This window comes from Miscanthus floridulus, chromosome 2 (assembly GCF_019320115.1).
Source record: "Miscanthus floridulus cultivar M001 chromosome 2, ASM1932011v1, whole genome shotgun sequence".
NCBI lineage: Eukaryota > Viridiplantae > Streptophyta > Magnoliopsida > Poales > Poaceae > Miscanthus > Miscanthus floridulus.
The window spans coordinates 8457181-8481828 of NC_089581.1; the positions used below are offsets into that span (position 1 = coordinate 8457181).

Genomic DNA, 24648 nt, shown 5'->3' on the forward strand with positions numbered 1-24648 from the left:
GGTTATACTGAGGTCTCAGCTACGTTTTTGCAAATGACTGGTATCTCATTATCAAAGACTCAAATTAAGAACAAGTGGAATAAATTAAAGGCTGATTGGACCATTTGGCTAAAGTTGAAGAGGAGGCAAACAGGTACTGGTTGGAACAATGCGACCCAAACAATTGACATGAAGGCTAAGTGGTGGAAGAAAGCAAAAAATGTGAGTGCTATCAACGTATCAATAATTTTGTATGGTTTTATGTACTGATGTAATGATATATGTACTAATGTTTTTGTTTTTTTGTGCAGGATATTCCAGTGTGTGGCAAGTTCAGGAAAAAGCTTATCCAAAATGAGGATTTGCTTAGGGAAATGTTTAAAAATATTACAAATGAGGAAGCAGATCATTGGAACCCTTTTAGTGACAATCCTATTATTCCTACTAGCCAAGAGCAACCTTTTTGATGTAGACGACAGTGAATATGTTGATGGAGAGAATAATGTCCATGGTGACCCATTTGATGCCAACAAGGAGGGGGATGAGGAGGTTCAGGAAGTCACTCCAAGTGCGGTTCCAAATAAAAAACCTCGTGTTGCTGCTGTGGATAGGAAAAAGGCAAAGTCAAGCACAGCTCTTCTAATGGTTGAAGCAATTTCGAAGATATCTGACTGTTCAAGTTCATTTACAGCAAAGAAGCAAGAAGGGATCACCATCACGGAAATAATGGAGCATGTGAAGGACTGTGGTGCGGCGTATGGTTCAGATGAGCATGACATTGCCACCCAGCTATTTGTGAAGAAGGAACACAGAGAAATGTCTATGACCTTGCCTACTAGAGAAATTAGGCTCAATTGGCTTAGGAAGAAGCACAATGACAAATATGGAAGTTAGTTTTTTTTTGCAACCTGTATGCTATTATTTGTATACCTGTATGCTACTATTTGTGACCCTGGAACCATGTATTGCTATTTGAACCATTATTTATCTATGTATTATTATTTTGACCATTATTTATCTATGTATTGGTGCATGTACGTCCTTTTTTTTCTCTGTGTATGTCATTTTTTTCTCTTTGTGTTGTTGTTTTGTCTCTAATTGGCATCCTGCATGACCTTTTTTTTACCTCTATGCAAAGTGATGATGAAACTGATGATGAAACTGATACCTCTGACAATGAGAGCATGGCATTTTGGAATCTTGTATTGGCTAGTGCTAAACTTGCTGCAGCTTATGTTGAATTATATTTTTACAAAAATCCACCTAGGACATCACTCCTTAGTGGTATGTGGTATGGGCTGGTTGCTAGAGACGTTGTACACACTGGGAGAATGTCATTCGCAACTTCGGATGAGCACACAGATGTTCTACGACCTTCATGATTTATTGATTGGAAGGTATGGTTTGAAACCATCTCTACATATAAACACTCATGAGATGTTGGCAGTGTTCTTTATTTGTGTTATCTAGAAATGAATCTAATAGAAAAGCACAAAACCAGTTCAAGCACTCAGGTGAAACTATTCATAGGAAATTTGATGAGGTATTGAATGCTTTTATGGATATGTCTAGAGATTTTATTAGACCAAAGGACCCCAACTTCCGAACTGTTCACAGGAGGATAAGAGATGACCATAGAGCATATCCATATTTCAAAGATTGCATTGGTGCTCTAGATGGTACTCATATCCAAGTTTCGTTGCCACCTGACGATCAAGTAAGATATATTGGAAAGTCTGGTATACCTACTCAAAACGTTCTAGCAAGTTGTGACTTTGATATGAGGTCCACTTATGTGTCGACGGGACAGCCGGGCTCTATGCATGATACTAGTATCCTATACAATGCAATTAGAGTGGACGAGAGCTTTTTTCCACACCCTCCAAAAGGTATTAAAAATATGACCATGACTTTATTGTTTGATCAAATGCTTACAAATATGATATGATATTTTGTTTCTAATAATTATAGGTAGATATTATGTTGTCGATGCGGGATATCCTAATTGTCCGGGATATCTTTGTTCTTATAAAGGTGAGAGGTATCATATGCCGGAGTGGCATAGAGGTGAAAGGATCAAGATGCCCAAGAGGGGGGGTGAATTGGGCTAATTCGAAATTCTCTTGCAATAAACAAATCCTACGGATAGCCCAATTAACCCCTTGTGCCTAGAAAAGTGTTTCTATCAAACTAATGCACAACGAACTCACCACCTATGTTCCAACCTTACTCAAGCAAGCAATTCTATGGATGTAAAACAAGTATTGAATTGCTCAAAGTAAATACTCAAAGTAAGTGCTCAAAGTAAATAGGGAGAGAAAGGAACACGGCGATGTTTTGCCGAGGTATTGAAGAGTCGCCACTCTCCACTAGTCCTCGTTGGAGCACCCGCGCAAGGGTGTAGCTCCCCCTTGATCTGCGCAAGGATCAAGTGCTCTTTACGGGTTGATTCTTCGACACTCCGTCGCGGCGAATCACCCAAAGCCGCTCACAACTTGAGTTGGGTCACCCACAAGCTCCGCCGGGTGAACACCAAACTCCCAATCACCACCAAGCCGTCTAGGTGATGGCGATCACCAAGAGTAACAAGCACGAACTCTCACTTGACCACGCGAAGCCTAATGAGAAGATGGATGCACACTTTGCTACTCTTGATTTGCTAGTGAGGCTACTCTCTTGGATTCTCAAATCACAAACACCTCACTAGGACCTTGCTCTTCTTGGCACTCACAAACGTGTTTCTCAGCTGTTGGAATGAGCAAAAGTTGCTCCACTCACGAGTGGAGCTTCTATTTATAAGGCAGCCTGAAAAACTAACCGTTATGAGCTTCTGCGGGGTGACTGGATGCTCCGGTCGTGATGACCGGACGCTCCGGTCAGTTCAACCCGCGAACCAGTTTTCAAGTGATGACCGGACGCTGCCAGGGTCCGGTCAGTACCGACCGGACGCGTCCGGTCGCTCTTGGATGCTTACTGTAAACGACCGGACGCTGGATACACAGGGTCCGGTCACACTGACCGGACGCGTCCGGTCACTCTTTTCCAAGTCTGGACCCTTACTGGAGTCGACCGGACGCTAGCCCTCAGCGTCCGATCACACAACCTTCCAGCGTCCGGTCACAACAGACTTAACCACCTCAGTCAAACGAACTGACCGGACCCTGCGGCCAGCGTCCGGTCGCACCGGAGCCAGCGTCCGGTCAGTGTTTGACCCTCCATTCACTTCCAACTTTCGAACATATATGAATGAAGTTTGCTCCAAAGGATCTTAGGCAATCATAGGAGCTGCCTCGAGCTAGTTTTAACAAGTGTGCACCACACCTAACTCACTAGACTCAACTAGGTCAAGCTACCCGTTCATACCCCCCTTCATAGTACGGCCAAAGGAAAAACAAAGTCCTAAACTACTCTAAGTGTCTCTCCAACTCCAATTGACACTTAGAACTAGTTATCCTTAACCTTGTCGTGCGTCCTTTGAAAACCGAAACGATATCCATCGTAGGGGCATGACAACCTCGATTGCCCAATCGATCTCTATTACAATGACCTAACTTAATTGCCTATGCAAAACACACGTTAGTCATAGTAATCTTGTATTGACATTAATCACCGAAATCCAACTAGGGGCCTAGATGCTTTCAATCTCCCCCTTTTTGGTGATTGATGACAATACCACCTCGAGTATGTTATGGAGTGAGGTTTTTGACGGGCTTGGTTCATATAAGCTTTTGTCAATAAGAACAAAAGAGTTAGTCAAGCTTATATGACCCAAGCCAACACAATGTACTCAAAGGATATGAATTAAGCATAAGTACTAATTACAAAGCTCATTTGCTTCGAAGTATAACCGCGGAAGCAAAGGGCAAATGAGCATTACTCAAGTGATATGACATATAGATAAAGCAAAGTAGAAATCACACATGTCAAATATCACAATCACGTAGATAGCACTATCACATATATATATAATAGTATGCATGAAAGTAAACACACAAATGCATAAGTAATAGTGTATCACACAAATGAAACTCCAAATGTATATAATAAGCTAATACTAGATAACTAGCCCCCCTAAAACTCGCTCCCCCTAAGTCTACATACTCAAACCCTCTCCCCCTTTGGCGTCAAACACCAAAACCTAAGGGTCGGACGGCGGGGCTGCAGCGGACGAGTCGGGCGCTGAAGTACGTGGAGCAAGATGGAACTGGGCGGCATCATCATCTGATCCTAAGCTCTGAACTGACTGACCCTCTGAAGCAGGAAGTGTCGCTGAAGCGGTCTGGGTCTGAGCTGGGGCTGGTGCTGCCTGTGACGCTGCAAGTAAGTCTATCGTAGGATCTGACGAGGCGACAGACGAGGGGAGCCTCTGAGTGGTCATGATAGCTAGAGCTGCTGTAGACGGTCCGGCAGTATGCATGTGAGGCGGAGTAGGCATGCCGGTCAACTCGCTGAATGATGCTCCAAGACTCCTGGAGACTGACGACTCAGGCACGAACAGCGAGGAAGACTGCTCTGGTGTAAAGCCCGTCTGAAAAGGCGTGAACTGCAGGGCAACACCCGGTGAGGCTAACCACTGGGACACCTGTACTGGAGGTGACGTGAACTGAACTGGAGGCTGTCCCTGACTCTGAAGCCCGATGGGCTGTACTGCTGGAGTCGTCGAAGTGGTAGGAGACTGTGCAAGCTGGGGCGAAGGCTGTGGCATTGGGACCCCAATAGCTGTCACTACATGCTGCATGAATCCCATGAGCTGCTGCTGCATTAGTAGCTGCTGGTGCTGAAGGAGCTGCTGCTGCCGCTGGAACTCGTCCTGACGAGCCTGAAACTGTGCGAAGTTGGCAGCTGTCTCCTGTGCCTGTCGTGTCTGATCCTGCTGCATCCGCTCAAGAATAGCAATGAGAGCGGGGTCTGTCTGTGGAGCAGGTGGAGCAGAACTGGAGCTACCGGCCTCTGCATCGTGTCTACATGGAGGCATCTGAGGTATAGGCTGGTAGTCGTCGTCGGAGCTATCACTGTACTCACTCACCTCCTGCTGTGCCTCTAGCTCCTCCTCCTCAGTAGCTGCAATCCCTCTGATGATCTCATCCTGCTGAGCTGCAGACTCTGGCACGTCGGGGCGATGGCTAGGCTGACTGGGTGCCTGAGGAGTGGCGTGTCTGATCCGCTGTGACAGGTTGTAAGCTGGGAACTCTGTGGTGGCACCTGTATACTCATCCATCATGCCAGGGGGCTTATCCATCACAACTCTGCGAATGAGGAAGGTGATCCAGTGAGCATAGGGAAGCTGCCTGCGACCCTTGAATCCCTCAGCTATAGTATCCTCCATCTCAGAAAGAAGGAGGTCCCAGATGTCAAACACTGTCATCTGCATGATGGCATTGAGAAGCCAGAGCTGTAAGCGAGTCAGGCCCTCCCTATATCCCAACCTAGGAAGCAGTGTCCTCCTGATGATGGCCTCTAGTATCCTCGCTGTAGGAGTCAAGTCACTGGGGTTCCTGCTCGACCCCTCACCAAACGGCTCCTTGAAGCAATGCCGCACTAAATCTGTAGGGGGCACCTGCCCTCCATGAGGACGCCTGGGAGGCCCCTGCTGTCTATAGCAAACTTCATGCATCTTTACAGGCTGCTCCTGTAGTCTCAGTATCTCCCTGGCTCTGCCACTAGTCACTCTGTGGTCTTTGCCGTTGAAAGCAAAGTGAATGAATCTGTGATGAGGATCAACATAGAGTGAGGCATAAAACTGACGGACCCAAGAAGGTACATATATCCCTGTCCGTCCAATCAGATCTGACAGTCCTGGCAAATATGACAAGTATTGCCGAATGCCCTCTCCGGCTGCTGCCACAATGGACTCTATCTGACAGACCCTCTGTGATCTGAACACTGCCCCACTGTTAAGATATGCATTGTAGAAATCCTCATGCAGTGGCGTGTAGAACCCCTCAGCTGCTCTCTCATCCCTCCTCGGAGGAAACCAGATCTCAAACTCAACAAACCGCAGCTGCTGAACCTGCCTGGCTGTAGCGGCCCTCAAGTTGAGGTGTACCACTGGAGGCGGACCCTCTGGTCTAGGCGGGGGACGTGAACCCCTGCGCCGTGTAACTGGCCTCGGTGGAACTGCAGCACTGGTACGACTCGAGCGGCGTAGCTGAGGTGCCGGCTCAGTCTCCTGACTCTCCTGAGTCTCCTGGGCTGGCTGAGGCTCTGCTGGTGGGGGCTGCTCCTGTGCTGACGGACCCTCCTCAATGGCAACCCGTCGTCCTGCCAACGTGGCAGTCCCAGCTGGACTACCATGACGACGCTCAGCCTCCTCAATCGCAGCTCTGACTGCGGGTGAAACTGGCTGATCTGCAATGACAACTCCGCTGCGGGTACCACCACTCTCGGCACGCTCTGCGGCCTCTGCAACAGCTGCTGCTCTCGCTGTCTCAGCGTCGGGGTACTTGCGCTTCTTGGATGTCAGCTGCTTGGTTGACTTGCCTTTGGATCCGGCTGGCTGACGAGGCGGGGGCCTCCGATCATCATCACCTGGACCACCACCAACATTCTTGGTGCGAGCCATCTGAACTGACAAGATGGTGAACTGTCGCTGATGAAGATCAACTGTCAAACTGTTGCTTTCGAGGCTTGGCCTCGATCCTTACTCGCGAGCTTGGCTCCGAGTTTACTGCCAACTGCCAGACGAAACACAACGGAACCGACTCGCTGCATGATAGAATAGATGGATATACAAATAAATACCATATATCTAATAGATGCGAAATCCTAATAGAGAAAGCAATGTAGATGCGAAATTGAATCGTATGGCTTTCTACCTGACGAACCGCGAACCGAGAAGAGGTAAGTTGTCACGCGGGGGATCTCGGAACCGGCTAGGGTTAGGTCAAACGCCCTGAATGCAATGGGGAATCAATGTATTTAGAATTGATCGAGATCACAATTGGAGATCAAGATAGAAACGCAGAAATCGCCTTACCAACCAATGGGAGGATAGGGCAAGATGAGCAGTCTGGCAACGGTGGAGCGGCGAACTTCTGCGCGAGGTGGCCGGCGCGGCTGGCAGGGGCACGGAGGCGCGGGCGCGACTGGACAGGTGCACGGAGGCACGAGCACGAGGAGAGACGCGAGGAGGCGGCGACGCGGCTGCTCGGGCTAGGGCTGGCAAGCGAGGCTGCGGCGGGTTCGGTGAGGCAGCGGCGGCGCGGCTTGGTGGCGCGTGGGCTAGGGCACGGCGGCGGCTCGGCAAGGCAGCGGCGGCGTGGCTTGGTGGCGCGTGGACTAGGGCACGGCGGCGGCTCGGGCTGAGGTCAAAGAAGAAAAGGAGATCCGGATATATAACCCCCAACACGCGACAGAGAAGGAAACGGGAAAAGAGTCCTTAAGACGCGCGAGATCCACTGACCGGACGCTCCGGTGGTAGCGACCGGACGCTACCACCCAGCGTCCGGTCGATTCCAGAGAGGTCCAAATCCTCTGGAATCGCGATCGGACGCGTCCGGTGGTCCATGACCGGACGCAGGCAGGGTCCGGTCAGTACAGCTTGCCCTTTCTTCATCGACCGGACGCTGGACCCTTTCTGACCGGACGCATAGACGCAGCGTCCGGTCACTCCTTCAACAGCAGTTCACCTCCTGTGAACTGACCGGACGCTGGACAGCAGCGTCCGGTGCAGCGTCCGGTGCACCTTTTCCAGCAATTCTTCAACATGCCTTCGCGCTACCTGTTCCCAATCAAGTCCCAACTTGAATAAGATCCAAATAAACACCAATTGGGACTGATGTGAGTGACCTCTCTCAAACCCTCATATTTTTCAAAATATTTTGCCTTAGGCTATAATTCTTTTTAAGAAAATAGGCAACAAGAGGGCAAATGGAACAAAATGACAAAACAACATTTATGCATATGTAATACTTGTAAGTAAATCTAGTTGCTTGTCAAGTTTGATCCAAGGTTAAGCTTCTTCACACGCTTTTCGGCGGTTATCTTAACCATGTTAGACAAGCCCTATATGCATTGCCACAAATTAAACATGTTGTATTTTACAATGAATGCAACGGACACCACAAGCTCAATTTTTTGAGAAGTTACTAAAATCAAGTACATTGAGCTCGTTCCGCAATCTACAAAATGTAGCTTCATCTAGCGGTTTAGTGAAGATATCCGCTAATTGATCTTCGGATCTTACACCTTCTAGTGATATATCATTTTTAGCTACATGATCTCTTAGAAAGTGATGGCGGATATCTATATGCTTGGTGCGAGAGTGTTGAACCGGATTATTTGCAAGTTTTACCGCACTTTCATTGTCGCACAAAAGAGGTACTTTCTTTAGAACTACTCCATAGTCTAGTAAAGTTTGTTTCATGTATAATATTTGTGCACAACAAGCACCCGCGACAATGTATTCCGCTTCGGCGGTGGACAAAGCCACACTATTTTGTTTCTTGGAGGACCAAGACACAAGTGATCTACCAAGCAAATGGCACCCTCCGGATATGCTCTTTCTATCAACTTTGCATCCGCGCGTAGTCCGAATCGGAATAGCCAATTAATTCAAATGAAGCTCCTTTGGGATACCAAAGGCCAATGCTTGGTGTGTGCTTAAGATACCTAAGGATTCTTTTTACGGCAATTAAATGTGTTTCCTTAGGACTAGCTTGAAATCTAGCACACATACACACACTAAACATGATGTCGGGCCTAGATGCGGTTAAATATAACAAGCTACCAATCATAGAACGGTAGAGAGTTTGATCAACCGAGTTACCTCCCTCATCTAGGTCGAGATGTCCATTGGTAGGTATTGGGGTCTTGATTGGCTTACATTCATCCATCTTGAATCTCTTGAGAAGATCTTTTGTGTATTTCTCTTGAGAGATGAATATGCCTTCTTTCATTTGCTTGACTTGAAAACCAAGAAAGAATGTAAGCTCGCCAATCATTGACATCTCGAACTCCTTAGACATCAATTCACCAAATTCTTTGCATGAGTCTTCATTTGATGATCCAAAGATGATATCATCAACATATACTTGACAAATGAAGATATGCCCATCAAGCTTCTTGGTGAATAGTGTGGTGTCGACCTTCCCAATGGTGAAGCCCTTCTCAATAAGGAAGTCCCAAAGGCGCTCATACCAAGCTCTTGGGGCTTGCTTAAGCCCATATAGTGCCTTGGACAACCTATAAACATGATTAGGATATCTAGGGTCTTCAAACCCGGGAGGTTGATCAACATAGACTAGTTCATTAATAAAGCCATTTAAGAATGCACTTTTCACATCCATTTGATATAGTTTCATTTCATGATGTGATGCATATGCAAGAAGGATACGGATGGCTTCTAATCTTGCAACCGGTGCAAAGGTTTCTCCAAAATCTAAACCTTCAACTTGAGAGAACCCCTTTGCCACTAGTCTTGCCTTGTTCCTCACAACAACACCTTGATCATCTTGCTTGTTGCGGAACACCCACTTTGTTCCAATGACTCTTGCATCTTTTGGTCGCTCTTCAAGATTCCAAACTTCATTGCGAGTGAAGTTGTTCAACTCTTCATGCATGGCATTGATCCAATCCGGATCTTTAAGAGCATCTTCTACCTTGGTAGGCTCATAGCAAGAGACAAAAGAGTGATGAGCAATAAATGAGGTAAGTTTTTGAGATCGAGTCATTACCCCCTTTGTTGGACTCCCTATGATGAGATCTTGTGGATGATCTTGTAGGAGAGGTGTATTTCTTCTATTGACCACTTGAGGAGGAGGTTGTGGAGCATCAACATCTTGTGCTTGTACCACCATTTGCTCATGGGAGATATGAGTATCTTCATTTTCTACTCTCCCAACTTTTTCACCATCTTGTGGTACATTTGATGAAGAGGGTTGATTAATGACTTGTGCATCATCTTCATCATCTTTTGGCTTGATGTCTCCCACCGGAATATTCTTCATAGCCTCCCTCAATGGTTCATCACCTACATCATCAAGATTCTCATGTGCTCCTTGGGAGCCGTTAGATTCATCAAATTCCACATCATATGTTTCTTCAACCAAGCCGGTGGCATGATTAAATACTCTATATGCTTTGGACTTCAATGAGTAACCAACAAGAAAACCTATATCACAACGCCTTTGAAACTTCCCTAGGTGTTGCCGTTTCTTGTAGATGTAGCACTTGCAACCAAACACCCTAAAGAAGGAGACGTCCGGCTTCTTCCCATTGAGCAACTCATATGGTGTCTTGACAAGGAACTTTTGAAGAAATAGGCGGTTGGATGCATAACATGCGGTGTTGATTGCTTCCGCCCATAGAGCTTCGGGAGTGTTGTACTCATCTAGCATTGTTCTTGCAAGAGTGATCAAAGTCCGGTTCTTCCTCTCAACTACACTATTTTGTTGAGGAGTATAGGTTGCGAAGACTTCATGTTTGATTCCAACTTCATCACAATAAGCTTCTATGTTTGTGTTGTCAAACTCTTTGCCATTGTCACTTCTTATCTTCTTGAGCTTCACTTCAAATTCATTTTGAGCTCTCTTGGCAAACTTCTTGAAACAAGATGCAACTTCGGATTTGTCATGAAGGAAGAACACCCATGTATATCTTGAATAGTCATCCACAATCACAAGACAATAGAGATTTCCTCCCAAACTCTTGTATGTTGTTGGTCCAAATAAATCCATGTGTAGGAGTTCTAGCACTCTTGTGGTTGACATGAAAGCTTTGGTTGGATGAGTGTTTGCAACTTGCTTGCCGGCTTGACATGCACTACAAAGCTTGTCCTTCTCAAACTTCACATCCTTCAACCCTCTCACCAAATCATTCTTCATAAGCTTCTTGAGTGAGCTCATCCCAACATGAGCAAGTCTTCTATGCCATAGCCACCCAAGTGTTGTTTTGGTGAATAGGCAAGTCTTCAAGTTTGCATCTTCGGAGGTGAAGTCAACTAGATATAAATTGTTGTATCTAAATCCATTGAATATCACTTGATTGTCATCTACCTTGGATACAACAACCTCCTTCTCGGTGAATAAGCATTGAAAGCCAAGATCACACAATTGCCCAACGGATAGCAAGTTGAAGCTCAATGAAGCAACATAGAGCACATTGGAGATGGAATGATCATTTGATATTGCCACTTTGCCCAATCCTTTGACCTTGCCCTTAGAATTATCTCCAAATGTTATTTTCTCTTGTCCATCTACCTCTTCATCTAGTGAGGTGAACATACATGGATCACCGGTCATATGTTGAGTGCAACCACTATCAATAACCCAATGACTTCCACCGGTCTTGTAGTTCACCTACACACAAGAGATTCAAGCTTTAGGGATCCAAGCTTGTTGAGGGCCCTTCACCTTCTCAACAAGTGACTTAGCCACCCAAATTTTCTTAGGCCTACTCTTGTTGGGGGGACCTAAGAACATGACTTTCATCTTTCCACTCGAATCTTTTCTAAGCATGTAGTGAGCATTGAAAGCAAAGGGTCTAGCATGCTTGGGCAAGGGTTGTGGTGATGGAGTTTGACACTCATGAGCAAAGTGGCCTTCTTGTCCACACTCAAAACATCTCTTTGGCTTTGGCTTTGGCTTTGATTGTTGGTGTTGAGCTTGAGCCTTCTTCTTCTCTACACTTGCCATGTATCCAATGCTACTTCTATCCATCTTCATGACGGTATTCATGAGTAGCTCACTTTGGAGATGCTTGCCTCTAGCAAACTTGCTCAATCCCACCTTGAGATGCTCTTTCTCCATCTTGAGCTTCTTGTTCTCTTCTTTGAGAATATCATTGTTCTTTTCCTCCTTGAGTTTCTTGATTTCTTCTTTTAGCTTCTCATTCTCAAGGATCACCTCTTTGTCATGATCAAGAGTTTCTAGCACAATGGTGTTGTGACTTTTTATTTCTTCAAGATCTTTCATGAGCTTCTCATTGTCACTCTTGAGCTTGACAAACTCATCATAGTCATTGCACTCAACCACTTGCTTGCCCTTGCTACTAGATCCATGCTCAATGCTTTCATCAATTAAATCATCACATGAGGTAGCTATATCAATCTTAACAACATGGTTAGTAGCATCATGTGGCTCATTTGGTAAGAATTCTTGTGCAATAATAAGGGTATCATAATTAATCTTTAGAGTTGTATATTCATCTTTTAGCTTATGGTGACTAGTGACAAGCTCATTGTGCACCCACTCAAGTTTATCATTTTTATCTTTAAGCTCTTTCTTAGAAGATTTGAGCTCCTTGAGTTTGGATGATATAGAATCATTTGTTTCTTTGAGCTCATCATTAGCCTTTTCTAATGTATCACACTTAGCTAAGAGTGAATCATTTTTAGCATCAAGTTTTTCATTTGTGGCTCTACTCTTTCTAATGATCTTAGTATATTTTCTTAGTATTTTGACAAGATCATCATATGTAGGTGAGTCATCATCATCGCTATCACTATCATCACTAGCATGTTCATCATCACTACTATCATCACTCTTAGTTACCTTGCGTTCACCTTTGGCCATAAGGCATAGGTGTGTAGAGGATGATGGCGATGGTGGCGGTGAAGATGCAAGATCAATAGCAATGGCGGCCACCTTTTCATCGTCACTCTCATCATCGGATGATCCACTTGATGAATCAATGTCCGTGAGCCAATCACCGACAATGTAGGCCTTGCCACTCTTCTTCTTCTTGTAGAAGTCCCTCTTTTTGCCATCTCTCTTCTTGTATGGCTTGTTCTTCTTCTTTTCATCTTCATCACTTGAATCATCTTTCTTGCCCTTGTTCTTGAACTTGTCTTTCTTGGGCTTTGTGCATTGATGAGCTAGATGGCCAAGTTTACCACAATTGTAGCAATCCATCTCGGAGATTGGCTTTCTTCTTGAGCTTGTGAAGAACTTCTTCTTCTTGCCATCAAACTTGATGCCACTCTTATTTAGCCTTTTTAGCATCTTGGTGGTCTTCTTCACCATGAGGGCAAGACTTTCTTCATCATCTTCATCACTTGAGCTCTCATACTCAAGTTTTGCTTTGCCCTTGTCTTGGCTAGCTTTGAATGCTAAGTCCTTCTCTTTCTTCTTTGTAGAGGATGAGCCATCTTGTGGTGTGATGTGCATGTACATCTCATGAGCATTGATCTTTCCCAAGATTTGTGTCGGTGTAGCGGTGGAAAGATCACCTTGATGTAGCACGGTCACAATGTGCCCATATTTATCAATAGGGAGGACACTCAAGATTTTTCTCACAACATCGGATGGTGACATTTGAGTAAGTCCAAGCCCATTGACTTCCTCTACAAGAACATTTAATCGAGAATACATCTCATTAGCACTTTATTTGGGAAACATCTCAAAAGAATTTAGCTTTTTAATCACAAGATGATAGCGTTCCTCACGCTCACTCTTGGTTCCCTCATGGAGCGCACAAACGTCCGACCATAGAGCATGGGCGTCTTTGTGGTTCCTTACACGATTGAACACCTCTTTGCAAAGGCCTCTAAAAATGGTGTTGCGAGCCTTTGCATTCCATTTCTCATAATTTACTTCATCGCCTTGAAGTTGTGCTGCATTCCTAGGTGCGGGGAACCCTTGAGAGGCGGCTCTAAGAATTCCAACATCTAGAGCTTCTAAGTATGCCTCCATGCGGATTTTCCAATATGGAAAATCATCTCCCTCAAAGATAGGAGGAGGTCCATCCCCGTGAGACATCTTGCTCTAAGCGATTAAGCTTAAAAACGTGAGCACGAGGCTCTGATACCAATTGAAAGGATCAAGATGCCCAAGAGGGGGGGTGAATTGGGCTAATTCGAAATTCTCTTGCAATAAACAAATCCTACGGATAGCCCAATTAACCCCTTGTGCCTAGAAAAGTGTTTCTATCAAACTAATGCACAACGAACTCACCACCTATGTTCCAACCTTACTCAAGCAAGCAATTCTATGGATGTAAAACAAGTATTGAATTGCTCAAAGTAAATACTCAAAGTAAGTGCTCAAAGTAAATAGGGAGAGAAAGGAACGCGGCGATGTTTTGCCGAGGTATCGAAGAGTCGCCACTCTCCACTAGTCCTCGTTGGAGCACCCGCGCAAGGGTGTAGCTCCCCCTTGATCCGCGCAAGGATCAAGTGCTCTTTACGGGTTGATTCTTCGACACTCCGTCGCGGCGAATCACCCAAAGCCGCTCACAACTTGAGTTAGGTCACCCACAAGCTCCGCCGGGTGAACACCAAACTCCCAATCACCACCAAGCCGTCTAGGTGATGGCGATCACCAAGAGTAACAAGCACGAACTCTCACTTGACCACGCGAAGCCTAATGAGAAGATGGATGCACACTTTGCTACTCTTGATTTGCTAGTGAGGCTACTCTCTTGGATTCTCAAATCACAAACACCTCACTAGGACCTTGCTCTTCTTGGCACTCACAAACGTGTTTCTCAGCTGTTGGAATGAGCAAAAGTTGCTCCACTCACGAGTGGAGCTTCTATTTATAAGGCAGCCTGAAAAACTAACCGTTATGAGCTTCTGCGGGGTGACCGGACGCTCCGGTCGTGATGACCGGACGCTCCGGTCAGTTCAACCCGCGAACCAGTTTTCAAGTGATGACCGGACGCTGCCAGGGTCCGGTCAGTACCGACCGGACGCGTCCGGTCGCTCTTGGATGCTTACTGTAAACGACCGGACGCTGGATACACAGGGTCCGGTCACACTGACCGGACGCGTCCGGTCACTCTTTTCCAAGTCTGGACCCTTACTGGAGTCGACCGGACGCTAGCCCTCAGCGTCCGATCACACAACCTTCCAGCGTCCGGTCACAACAGACTTAACCACCTCAGTCAAACGAACTGACCGGACCCTGCGGCCAGCGTCCGGTCGCACCGGAGCCAGCGTCCGGTCAGTGTTTGACCCTCCATTCACTTCCAACTTTCGAACATATGTGAATGAAGTTTGCTCCAAAGGATCTTAGGCAATCATAGGAGCTGCCTCGAGCTAGTTTTAACAAGTGTGCACCACACCTAACTCACTAGACTCAACTAGGTCAAGCTATCCGTTCATACCCCCCTTCATAGTACGGCCAAAGGAAAAACAAAGTCCTAAACTACTCTAAGTGTCTCTCCAACTCCAATTGACACTTAGAACTAGTTATCCTTAACCTTGTCGTGCGTCCTTTGAAAACCGAAACGATATCCATCGTAGGGGCATGACAACCTCGATTGCCCAATCGATCTCTATTACAATGACCTAACTTAATTGCCTCTGCAAAACACACGTTAGTCATAGTAATCTTGTATTGACATTAATCACCGAAATCCAACTAGGGGCCTAGATGCTTTCAAGAGGAATGGAACCAAAGACTCCTAAAGAAAGGTTCAATCGTGTTAACTCATCCATCCGCAATGTTATTGAGCGATCATTTGGAGTGCTAAAAATGAAATGGCAGATTCTATATAAAATGACGTCCTACCCGATGTTCAAGCAAAAAATGATTGTTGTGGCTACTATGGTCCTTCACAACTTCATTCGTGAGCATGGCGGTGAAGACTTGGACTTTGCTCGGTGAGACCGTGATCCAAATTATGTTCCAGAGATTTCGGAAAGGTACCTAAAATATGTGGCTAGATCAAATGGCTCTACTGATGCACCGAATGCTCCTACTATAGACAAATTCCACGATGACTTGGCCACCGCTCTTTCTCTAGCTTGGAACTAGAATTATGTATTAGTCACTATTCTCTAGTTATCTATGGACAACCATTTCTATTAGAATGATGGACTTTGTTATCTTATTTATCATTAGTCATGTATGGATAATTATTTGTATCTGAAATATGAACTTTGTCAGTTATCCATCAAGCGCTTTGAAATTTACGTGACAAAAGTATGGAATTATTTGGCCAAAATAGTTGTTTTTTACTTTTCTCTAATAAATTAAATGAGATTATAATATTTACACCATATTTGAATTGGTAAAAAAAATATTCAATTACACATGCTCTACATACAACAGAACATACACCAAACATCGATTAGGGACATAGTAGACCTTTTCTATAGAAACCTTATGTTTTCAGAGTTGGAGCTAAACTGCGTGCCAAACAGGTCCACTTGCTCCAGAAACTCTACAGTGGAGCTGCTCTATGGTGGAGTTGGTGGAGCAGAGCTGGAAAAGGTAGAGCAAAGTAGTCCCAAACAGGCCCTAACTCCACGCTATTTTTCATGGTACGTGGTGGTGCTAGGATTCAAACCTGAGACCTTAGTTCGTAGCTCCTCTAATCACTCTTCTCTAACCACTCCACCCCTAAGTCACTTTTGTCAATATAGCATATCCATTCACTTATTATTCACTTTTTTAGATTTAAAATAAATATTTAGGACCCTAAACAGCTTCAAATGAAAAAAATCATAAACTATAAATTTGTTGTTCTAATCGAGAGCTATAACTTTGATTTTGATTGTTTCGCCATCCGAAGTCGTTTGATAAATTTGAATTTCAAAACATCAAAACTTCAGTCAGACTTTTGGGACTTCAAATGATTTTAAATGAAAAACTCATCAACTACAAAGTTGTTATTCTCATCGAGATCTACACTTTGGTTTTTGTCGATTTTCCATCCGAGGTTGTTTGAAAATTTTAAAACTCCAGATACAAATTTGAGACTATAAATGATTTCTAATGAAATAGTTGTTAACTATAAGTTGTATATTTCATTGAGATCTACAACTTTGGTTTTGGTCGTTTTCCGTCTAGGGTTGTTTGTACAATTCGAAAAAATTGAATTTTAAAATTTGAGCGCTTCAAACAAAATTCTGGGACCGTACATGGTTTCAAATGAAAAAGTCATCAACTACAAAGTTGTCGATTGCGTCAAGATCCACAACTTTGATATAAAGTTTGTTTTCATCTGACTTTATTTGAAAAAGTTATGAATTTATTTATACTGCAGCATGGTTATCACCGTCATATCATGCAACGAGCTAACGGTGAAAATGTCTTCAACGTTGGTTCATATGGCTAGGCGGCAGTGATGAGGAGCACATCATCACCACCGGCTGGTGATGCAAACCGACTATGATGATAGACTATCACCATCGATTGGTAAGACGAAGCAGCGGTGATAGTTATCGACCCGGACGTTCTTACGAACCGACAGTCTCATCACCAACGGTTCATATAACGAACCATGTTACCGGCGATAATAGATGCGTAGGTCCGCACCATGCGCACCGTCGCGGCCCACACGACGGCGTGCTGGTCCATACGCGTCGTCAATGTCAGCAGCATGGCGTCGCAGACGGGAAATTCACCTGGCACGTCGCACGAGCTTGTTCGCTTGAACTAATCAGCTAGAATCTACAACATTTTTTTTCTCACACTAAAACAGCTTTAGCCGACTTATCAGCCAGCTTTAATACCCGTCGGCCCCAGCCGATGACTGCGTCGGGGACGTCGGTGGCATCCGAGAGCCGTGAAGGCCTGGATGTACCCGTACCTGTACCTGATCCCACCTTTTGCGCACCCCGTGATGAGCATCATCGGCTGCTCGCCATCCTGCTGCTCCTGGCCAACGTCGACACGTCGGTGCCGGCCTCCATGGGGTAGGGTGCGAGAGGCACACGAGCCATGGCAAAATGACAAGCTTCGACTTGGAGCATGCCACTGAATAGAAGATTGATTTAGTTCTGAAAGTTGCATTACTTAAATCTGCAAAGGAGTTTGTAAAGGTCATTTATACATGAAAGAGAAGAATGGAATGATGCAGAGGGATTTGAAATAAAAATCAGATTGTTAGTTCAGTTTATTCATTACGTGCCATATCAGTTTAACACACACACAGTCAAGAATTATTGTGGTACTATTTTTTCCCGGTGCAATGCATGGCCACTTGTCTAGTATAAATATAAAGAGTATGTTGGAGTTCTATTAGAACGAGTTTCTGATTTTTATAAAAAAAATATGACATTGAATTCTCAAATCTAAAGAGCACATGGAAGACGAGCGAGCCTTTTGTGACATGACGTGACCGTCTACTGCCTTTCTTCAGTTGCAAGCTAGCCAACACGCGATGTCCACTCAGCTGGTCCTCTGATTTCCCGCCGCGCCGAGCCAAGGAAACCGACTCGAAACGTCAGCGTAAGCTCCCAGTCCCAGCCACTTGGTCGCCAAGGAATTGTGCACCGCCACTCGCCACGGGCGATGCGTCAGGTCACGTCGACACGGCGCGCGTGAATGCGTGATACCGACATGTCCGTTCACAGCAGCTCAGGTCCAACGCGCGCGCGCGACAGGCAACCGGCAGTGCAGATGCAGTGCAACACGACGACGCGAAGCTATTATTGTACGGTTGCGTCTGCCCATTCGGCTCTCCTCCTTCACGAGCAAGCATTCCAAAGGACGCAACAAAGCTGACGTGCCGTCGATCGGCGTCGCCCGTGATGCAGTGGTTGCCACCTTGACGACGACGCGCACGCGCACGCGCACGGCGCACCCCGTCCCCTTCCCCTTCCCCACGGCCTGCTGGTCCACACTGAAGATTCTATAAATACAGGCAGGGGTGAGGCCTCGAGGACAGGGACCAGACCAGCTGCCGCGTGCTGTGTGTGACTGGCAAGTCCCACGGGTCCATCGTCGAGGAAGCAGATCGAAGCACCGAACCACACTGCAGGTGGTGAGTGGTTGCTAGCGATGGCGATGGAAACGATGCTGAGCGGGCTCAACTCTGGCGTGGTGCTGAGTCTGATCGCCGTGCTGTGGACGGTGGTGTGGCAGAACCTGCAGCACCTGCAGCTGCAGCAGTTCTTCGCGCGGCACCTGAGCCGGCACGCGCGGCGGCTGGCGGCGATGGTGGACCCGTACCTGTCGGTGACCATCTCCGAGTACGAGGGCGGGCGGATGAAGCGCAGCGACGCGTACGAGGAGGTCAAGGCCTACCTCAGCGACGCCAGCGCCCGCGGCGTGCGCCACCTCCGGGCCGAGGGCTCCAAGGACGCCGACAAGCTCGTGCTCAGCATGTCCGACGGCGAGGAGGTGGAGGACGAGTTCCAGGGCGCCAAGGTCTGGTGGTGGGCCACCTCCAAGCCGCCGCCGCGCTCGGACGGCGCCGCGGCGTTTTGGGGCGGCGGCGCCGCGCAGGAGGAGCGCCGCTTCTACCGACTCTACTTCCTGGAACGCCACCGGTCGCTGGTGCTGGACACCTACCTCCCGCGCGTCCGCCAGCTGGGCCGCGCCGTCATGGTGAAGAACCGCCAGCGGAAGCTCTTCACCAACATCTCCACCAGCCAGTGGAGCGACGGCGGGTACATGAGGTCGGCGTGGAGCCACGTGGCGTTCGAGCACCCCAAGACGTTCGCCACGCTCGCCATGGACCCCGTCGAGAAGAAGAGGATCAGGGACGACCTCGACATGTTCAAGAACGGGAAGGACTACTACACGCGCGTCGGCAAGGCGTGGAAACGCGGGTACCTCCTTTACGGGCCCCCCGGGACGGGGAAGTCGGCCATGATCGCCGCCATGGCCAACTACCTGGACTACGACATCTACGACATCGAGCTCACGTCCGTGCACTCCAACACCGACCTCCGCAAGCTCTTCATCGAGACCACCAGCAAGTCCATCATCGTCATCGAGGACATCGACTGCTCCCTCGACCTCACCGGGTCGCGCAAGAAGAAGGAGGCGGCGGAGGAGGACGACAAGAAGGACAAGAAGGACGGCGGCCCCTTCAGGCCCGGCGAGAAAAAGGACACCAGCAGCAAGGTGACGCTGTCGGGCCTGCTCAACTTCATCGACGGGCTCTGGTCGGCGTGCGGCGGCGAGCGGATCATCGTGTTCACCACCAACCACGTCGAGAAGCTGGACCCGGCGCTCATCCGGAGGGGCCGCATGGACAAGCACATCGAGATGTCCTACTGCGGCTTCGAGGCCTTCAAGTTCCTGGCCAAGACGTACCTCGACGTGGACTCGCACCCGCTGTTCGACGCCGTCGGCGAGCTGCTCCGGGAGGTGCAGATGACGCCGGCCGACGTCGCCGAGAACCTCACGCCCAAGAGCCTCGACGACGGCCCGGACTCGTGCCTCGAGGACTTGGTGAAGGCGCTGGAAGAGGCCAAGGAGAAGAAGGCGAGCGGAGGGGATGAACAGAACCAGCAAGATGAGGAGGAACAGTAGCAGTTTCAGTGTCTCCAGGGTTGTACTTCCACAGCAGTGCAGTAACTACTGAAAATTTACCCGTAGAATAAATTAATCACTTCTCCTATTGCCTGATCTTTTATTACTGTTCAGGCAACATGCAATTTTGTCGTTGTTTGGCTATAGAAAAATTTGTTCTTTGTCTCTTATGAGTTGTCCTTTTGATTATAATATAGTTATCTCTTGTTAGTTATTGTCTGAATTTTTTTTTGAAAAATCAGACACCTGAAATATAACAACTTCCAAAATTAATTAGCTAGGGGTGAGAAGGTCACCTCAGTTACAAACTCTAGTAGGTTGGATCGAAGTTTATCTACCACAAGTACTCTACGGCCCTGTTTGTTTCAGCTTTTCTGAGTCTCGCTTATAAGCTGAGCAGGCTTATCTGATAAGCCACGATCTGGAGAATCTGCTGTCTAAATAAGCTAGGCGTTTGGCTGTCCTGATTATTTCTGATAGATTATCTGTCCTGGATGTAAATTGACCTATGTACCCCTACGGCTGATTATACCTCTTTTGGTTCATCACAATGATGTGAAGATAATGGTGGGAATATTTTTAAAGTTTCAGATAGCAATATGGCTCCATTAAGTTGCAATGTACAATAATAGTCGAAAATAACATCCATTTGGGTAATGTAATTGCTACAAAATACTCAAGTTTCTAACAATGAATCACCCAACCAACGCATTAGCAATAGCATCACGGAAAGCACACATATTCATATCATCCGCCGAACCACCACCATCAGCTGAAGGAACTTGGGACCCAACACCACTACTGTCTTCCACATATGTTTCAAAATGTTCATCATATATGGCATTGTCTCTAATGAAATTATGAAGAGCCATGCAAGCAACGATAATCTTTGATTGCTTCTCAATTGGATAGCTAAGTAACTACAAGAGAGTGCGCCACTTCATCTTGAGAACTCCAAATGACCGCTCAATCACATTTCGGAGGGATGCATGAGCATAGTTGAACACCTCCTTCGATCCCACTGCATGACGATCATGTTGCCATTCGGGCACATGATACCTTTGTCCCTTGTAAGGTGCTAGATATCCTTTTCTATTAGGATACCTAGAATCAACAAGGTAATACTTGCCTTCAGGTGGATGTGAAAATTTATCCTTGTAGGTGACTAAAGTATCCAAAAATACCCGAGTGTCATGAGCAGATCCAGGCCAACCCGTGACAATAAATGTGAACCGCATATCGAAGTCACAAACCGCCATGACATTTTGTGAAGCATAACCATGTCGTCCAATGTATTTTGCCTGTTCACTTTTTGGTACAGTTACAGGTATGTGTGTACCATCAATAGCGCCTATGCAATCGTTGAAATGAGGCCAGAACCTAGCTTGTTGCAGTTTTGGATGAACTGTACCAAAGTGTGGATCCTTAGGTCTTATGATGTCAATAGACAGTCTACAAATTGAGTCAAGTACCTCACTAAACTTTCTACTGATAGTTTCTAAAGAATGACCAAACCTATTTGCAACTTGTCTAAACGATTGAGGTGCACCACATGTCCACAAAAACAAGCCTAAGGCTTCCTTGGTACAAATATCATTAGTTGATCTCAAGCCATAATTCTGAACCAAAGTCCGATGAAGGCGATGGAACACTGACCTTGTCATTCTAAACATGTTATAGCACTGCACTCTATCATTTAGTTGGATTTCAACCCATTGTATCCCTGTCATGACTGGTACATCCGGAACCACCTCCTTGTTCTTTGCAACACTGCTTGTTGACCCCATCAATTCCATTACAATATATGCAACCATGAAATCCTCATCAGTACCCGATTCATCCTGACTTGCATCATCATCACTGGAGATGCTCATATTGATTTCAGCACCTAAAATAGGTACACATTATGAAGCATGAGCAAAGGAACAGAGGAAGCATATACACAGAAATAATTATTCGCACAAGCAAAGTCATGACATAAATCATCAAATAATGTACCCATTACAACACTAAATTTTCATCAAATAATGTCTGGAACTGAACAATTTATTTTACTACTACATAACAACACTAAATTTTCTGGTCCTCCCATGCCCGCCTTAGCCAATTAAGCCTCCCATTCGGTGTCTTCAAAGTAACGAACACATCACGGTTTTCCTTTTTCTTAAGCAATTGGGTGGCATAGTAGTGTTCATCACTCCCTTCTTCAGCACCATCGTTAATGACTTGCTCCAACATAGCCCCAATCTCATCTCTAACATGATCAACCGCATGAGAAGTTGCTGAATTTTTACTACTTTGGGCCTTCTTCTCATATGTGTCGACCAACCTCTTCATAAGTTGATCTCTATATGTCTTCTTTTTCTTTCCAGAGGAGGAACCTTCAGCTAGCCTTTTGTTAGCATTTGGTGTGACATGTGGTGAACCTCTCCCTTCGACTCTCTCACTATCACCATCACCATGACCGGCCTCATGCTCCTCACCCTCTCCATCGTCAGGACCACTTCCAGGAACATAGGATGTCTCATTAGTCACACTAATAGCATCAAACATTATCCGCATCATTTCCTCGTGCTCAAGAACTGCAGTTTTGAAACTTATACATCCTGGCATAGCCTGAAACATTAAATGATAACAATTAGAGGATGACATGCCGATGAGTACTAAAATACAAAAGACGACATCTCAACTACTCACCGCATTTTGTTCTGTCCACCATTCATCACTAGCAGAAATACATCCGGTCACAGGATCCCTTCCCAACCCAGTGGCTCTCATGTTCAACGTCTTCCACTGTGCATATTTCTTCTTCAGTACATCCCATCTATTCTTCATTTGCTCTTTGTCATATGGCCTCTTTGTTCGCTCAAAGAACTTCTTCACCAAATTAGCATAACCCACACTATTCAAGCAATTGTGTGGCCTGTTATGGGCAAGCACTTCTTCTACGCATATTTCATTGAAAACTTTGGCGACAAAAGTATCCCATTTTGCTTGAGGTTTTGATGCTTTTTCCATCTATTCAAGCAAACTGGGATGTCTATGTACATGAAAGAAAAAAAAACGGCAGTGTCACCAATTGTACTGAGCCACATATTCACAACAAGTGCAGTCCTCAATTCTACTGAACAGAAGCACTTAAAGTTGACGTAGATTTATAAAATGTCATGTAAGATCATGCCACAGATTCCTTAACATACATCATTCAAGATACGGCGAGCAACAGAAAAAAGCAACCCTTAAAGAGTATGCACAGAAAATGCCTTTGACACCATTGGAGCATGTTAGATGTGATCTACATTGCCAATTAAATAAAGTCTCACATGGAGCACCTCATGCCTGATCTCAGATCTGTCAGATTAGAAGGGAAAACAACAACAGATGACTTTTTAATTAAAGGAATCAAATGATTCTGCAGTTGAGCCAATGATTCCACCCTTTTGAGAAATGCTAAGTTACCAGTGCAAGGAAAGAATTTGAAGCAAAGCTAGCTTCTAAACTTTTCCTCTTGGTCCTCCCTTGTCCAGTACAGATCGCTAGCACTAGCACATGGATGGGCCTTGGCACAGCAATGAAATGGATCTTCATTGCTTCCTGAGGCACAGGTGTCCTAAACTACACGCAAATGATAAATTGTATGAAGAATAAACAGGCCAAGCTAATGCTTTATTAGATCAGAACTGCTTGGCTATCTTCATCAGGATAAAGCCTAAAACTAGATACTAATTCATAACCACAAGCGCCTAAACTTCGACTGGAGCGGCAAAATTTCCACGGAAAGGATCAATTCTGGTGCGCCCATGCGAGATCCCTAGCCCGATTGTTCCCAATTCCACCAGGAAAATTCGGGAACTCAAGTTAGGCGCAAGGCGCAGGCCGTCCCTCAAGTGTGTGACACCACACAAGCAACCAATGAAACAGTGCCCGAATCACAAGGGGAACACCCAAATTTCATCGAAGGCAAGCCAGTTCCTGCCCACCCACGGCCAAAAACACGGCCAGAATCCCAAGCAAAGTCATGACATAAATAAGACAAGTGAAAGCAAGGACACCAGTGTTGCGTGCTCACCTTGCTGGACAGCAGCCGGTGGTGGGGATGGAGCGGCAGCAGGCAGTGGAGGTCATCGAGGACGTCGAGGTCGGAGATCCGGAGCGGCAGCCGGCAGTGGGGATGGAGCCCTTGCTGGATCCGGAGCAGGCTGGCGCACCGGCGGATCCGGAGCAGGGAAGGCCGCGCCTGGGGAGGAGCACCGACGTCTAGAGCAGGCTAGAGCTCCGGCGGAAGGGGAGGGAAGGCCGCGCCTGGGGAGGAGCACCGACGCCTAGGCTGGTCGATCCGGAGCAGGCCTGCAGATCCGAAGCAGGCTGGAGCACCGGCGGAAGGAGAGGGAAGGCTGTGCCTGGGGAGGAGCACCGACGCCCAGACTGGTCCTCTGCGGAGGGGGAGGGGAGGGATGACGGCGCCCTGCTGGAGATTCGGCGGAGGCGGAGGGGAGGGATGACGGCGCCCTGGCTG

General features: G+C 46.5%; 1 protein-coding gene and 2 pseudogenes across 1 annotated transcript; 2 read left to right on the plus strand and 1 right to left on the minus strand.

Annotated features, from left to right (window-relative positions):
• Positions 1 to 1109: 1109 nt before the first annotated feature.
• On the plus strand, positions 1110 to 15677 carry LOC136536043 (uncharacterized; annotated as a pseudogene).
• A 2864-nt stretch (positions 15678 to 18541) lies between these two features.
• LOC136516335 (AAA-ATPase ASD, mitochondrial-like) lies at positions 18542 to 20302 on the plus strand. The gene has a single exon (XM_066509706.1). It carries the CDS (start codon positions 18651 to 18653, stop codon positions 20130 to 20132), a length of 1482 nt encoding a protein of 493 aa, XP_066365803.1. The 5' UTR covers positions 18542 to 18650; the 3' UTR covers positions 20133 to 20302.
• Positions 20303 to 20439: 137 nt separating this feature from the next.
• Positions 20440 to 22134, minus strand: LOC136536044 (uncharacterized; annotated as a pseudogene).
• Positions 22135 to 24648: the final 2514 nt, after the last annotated feature.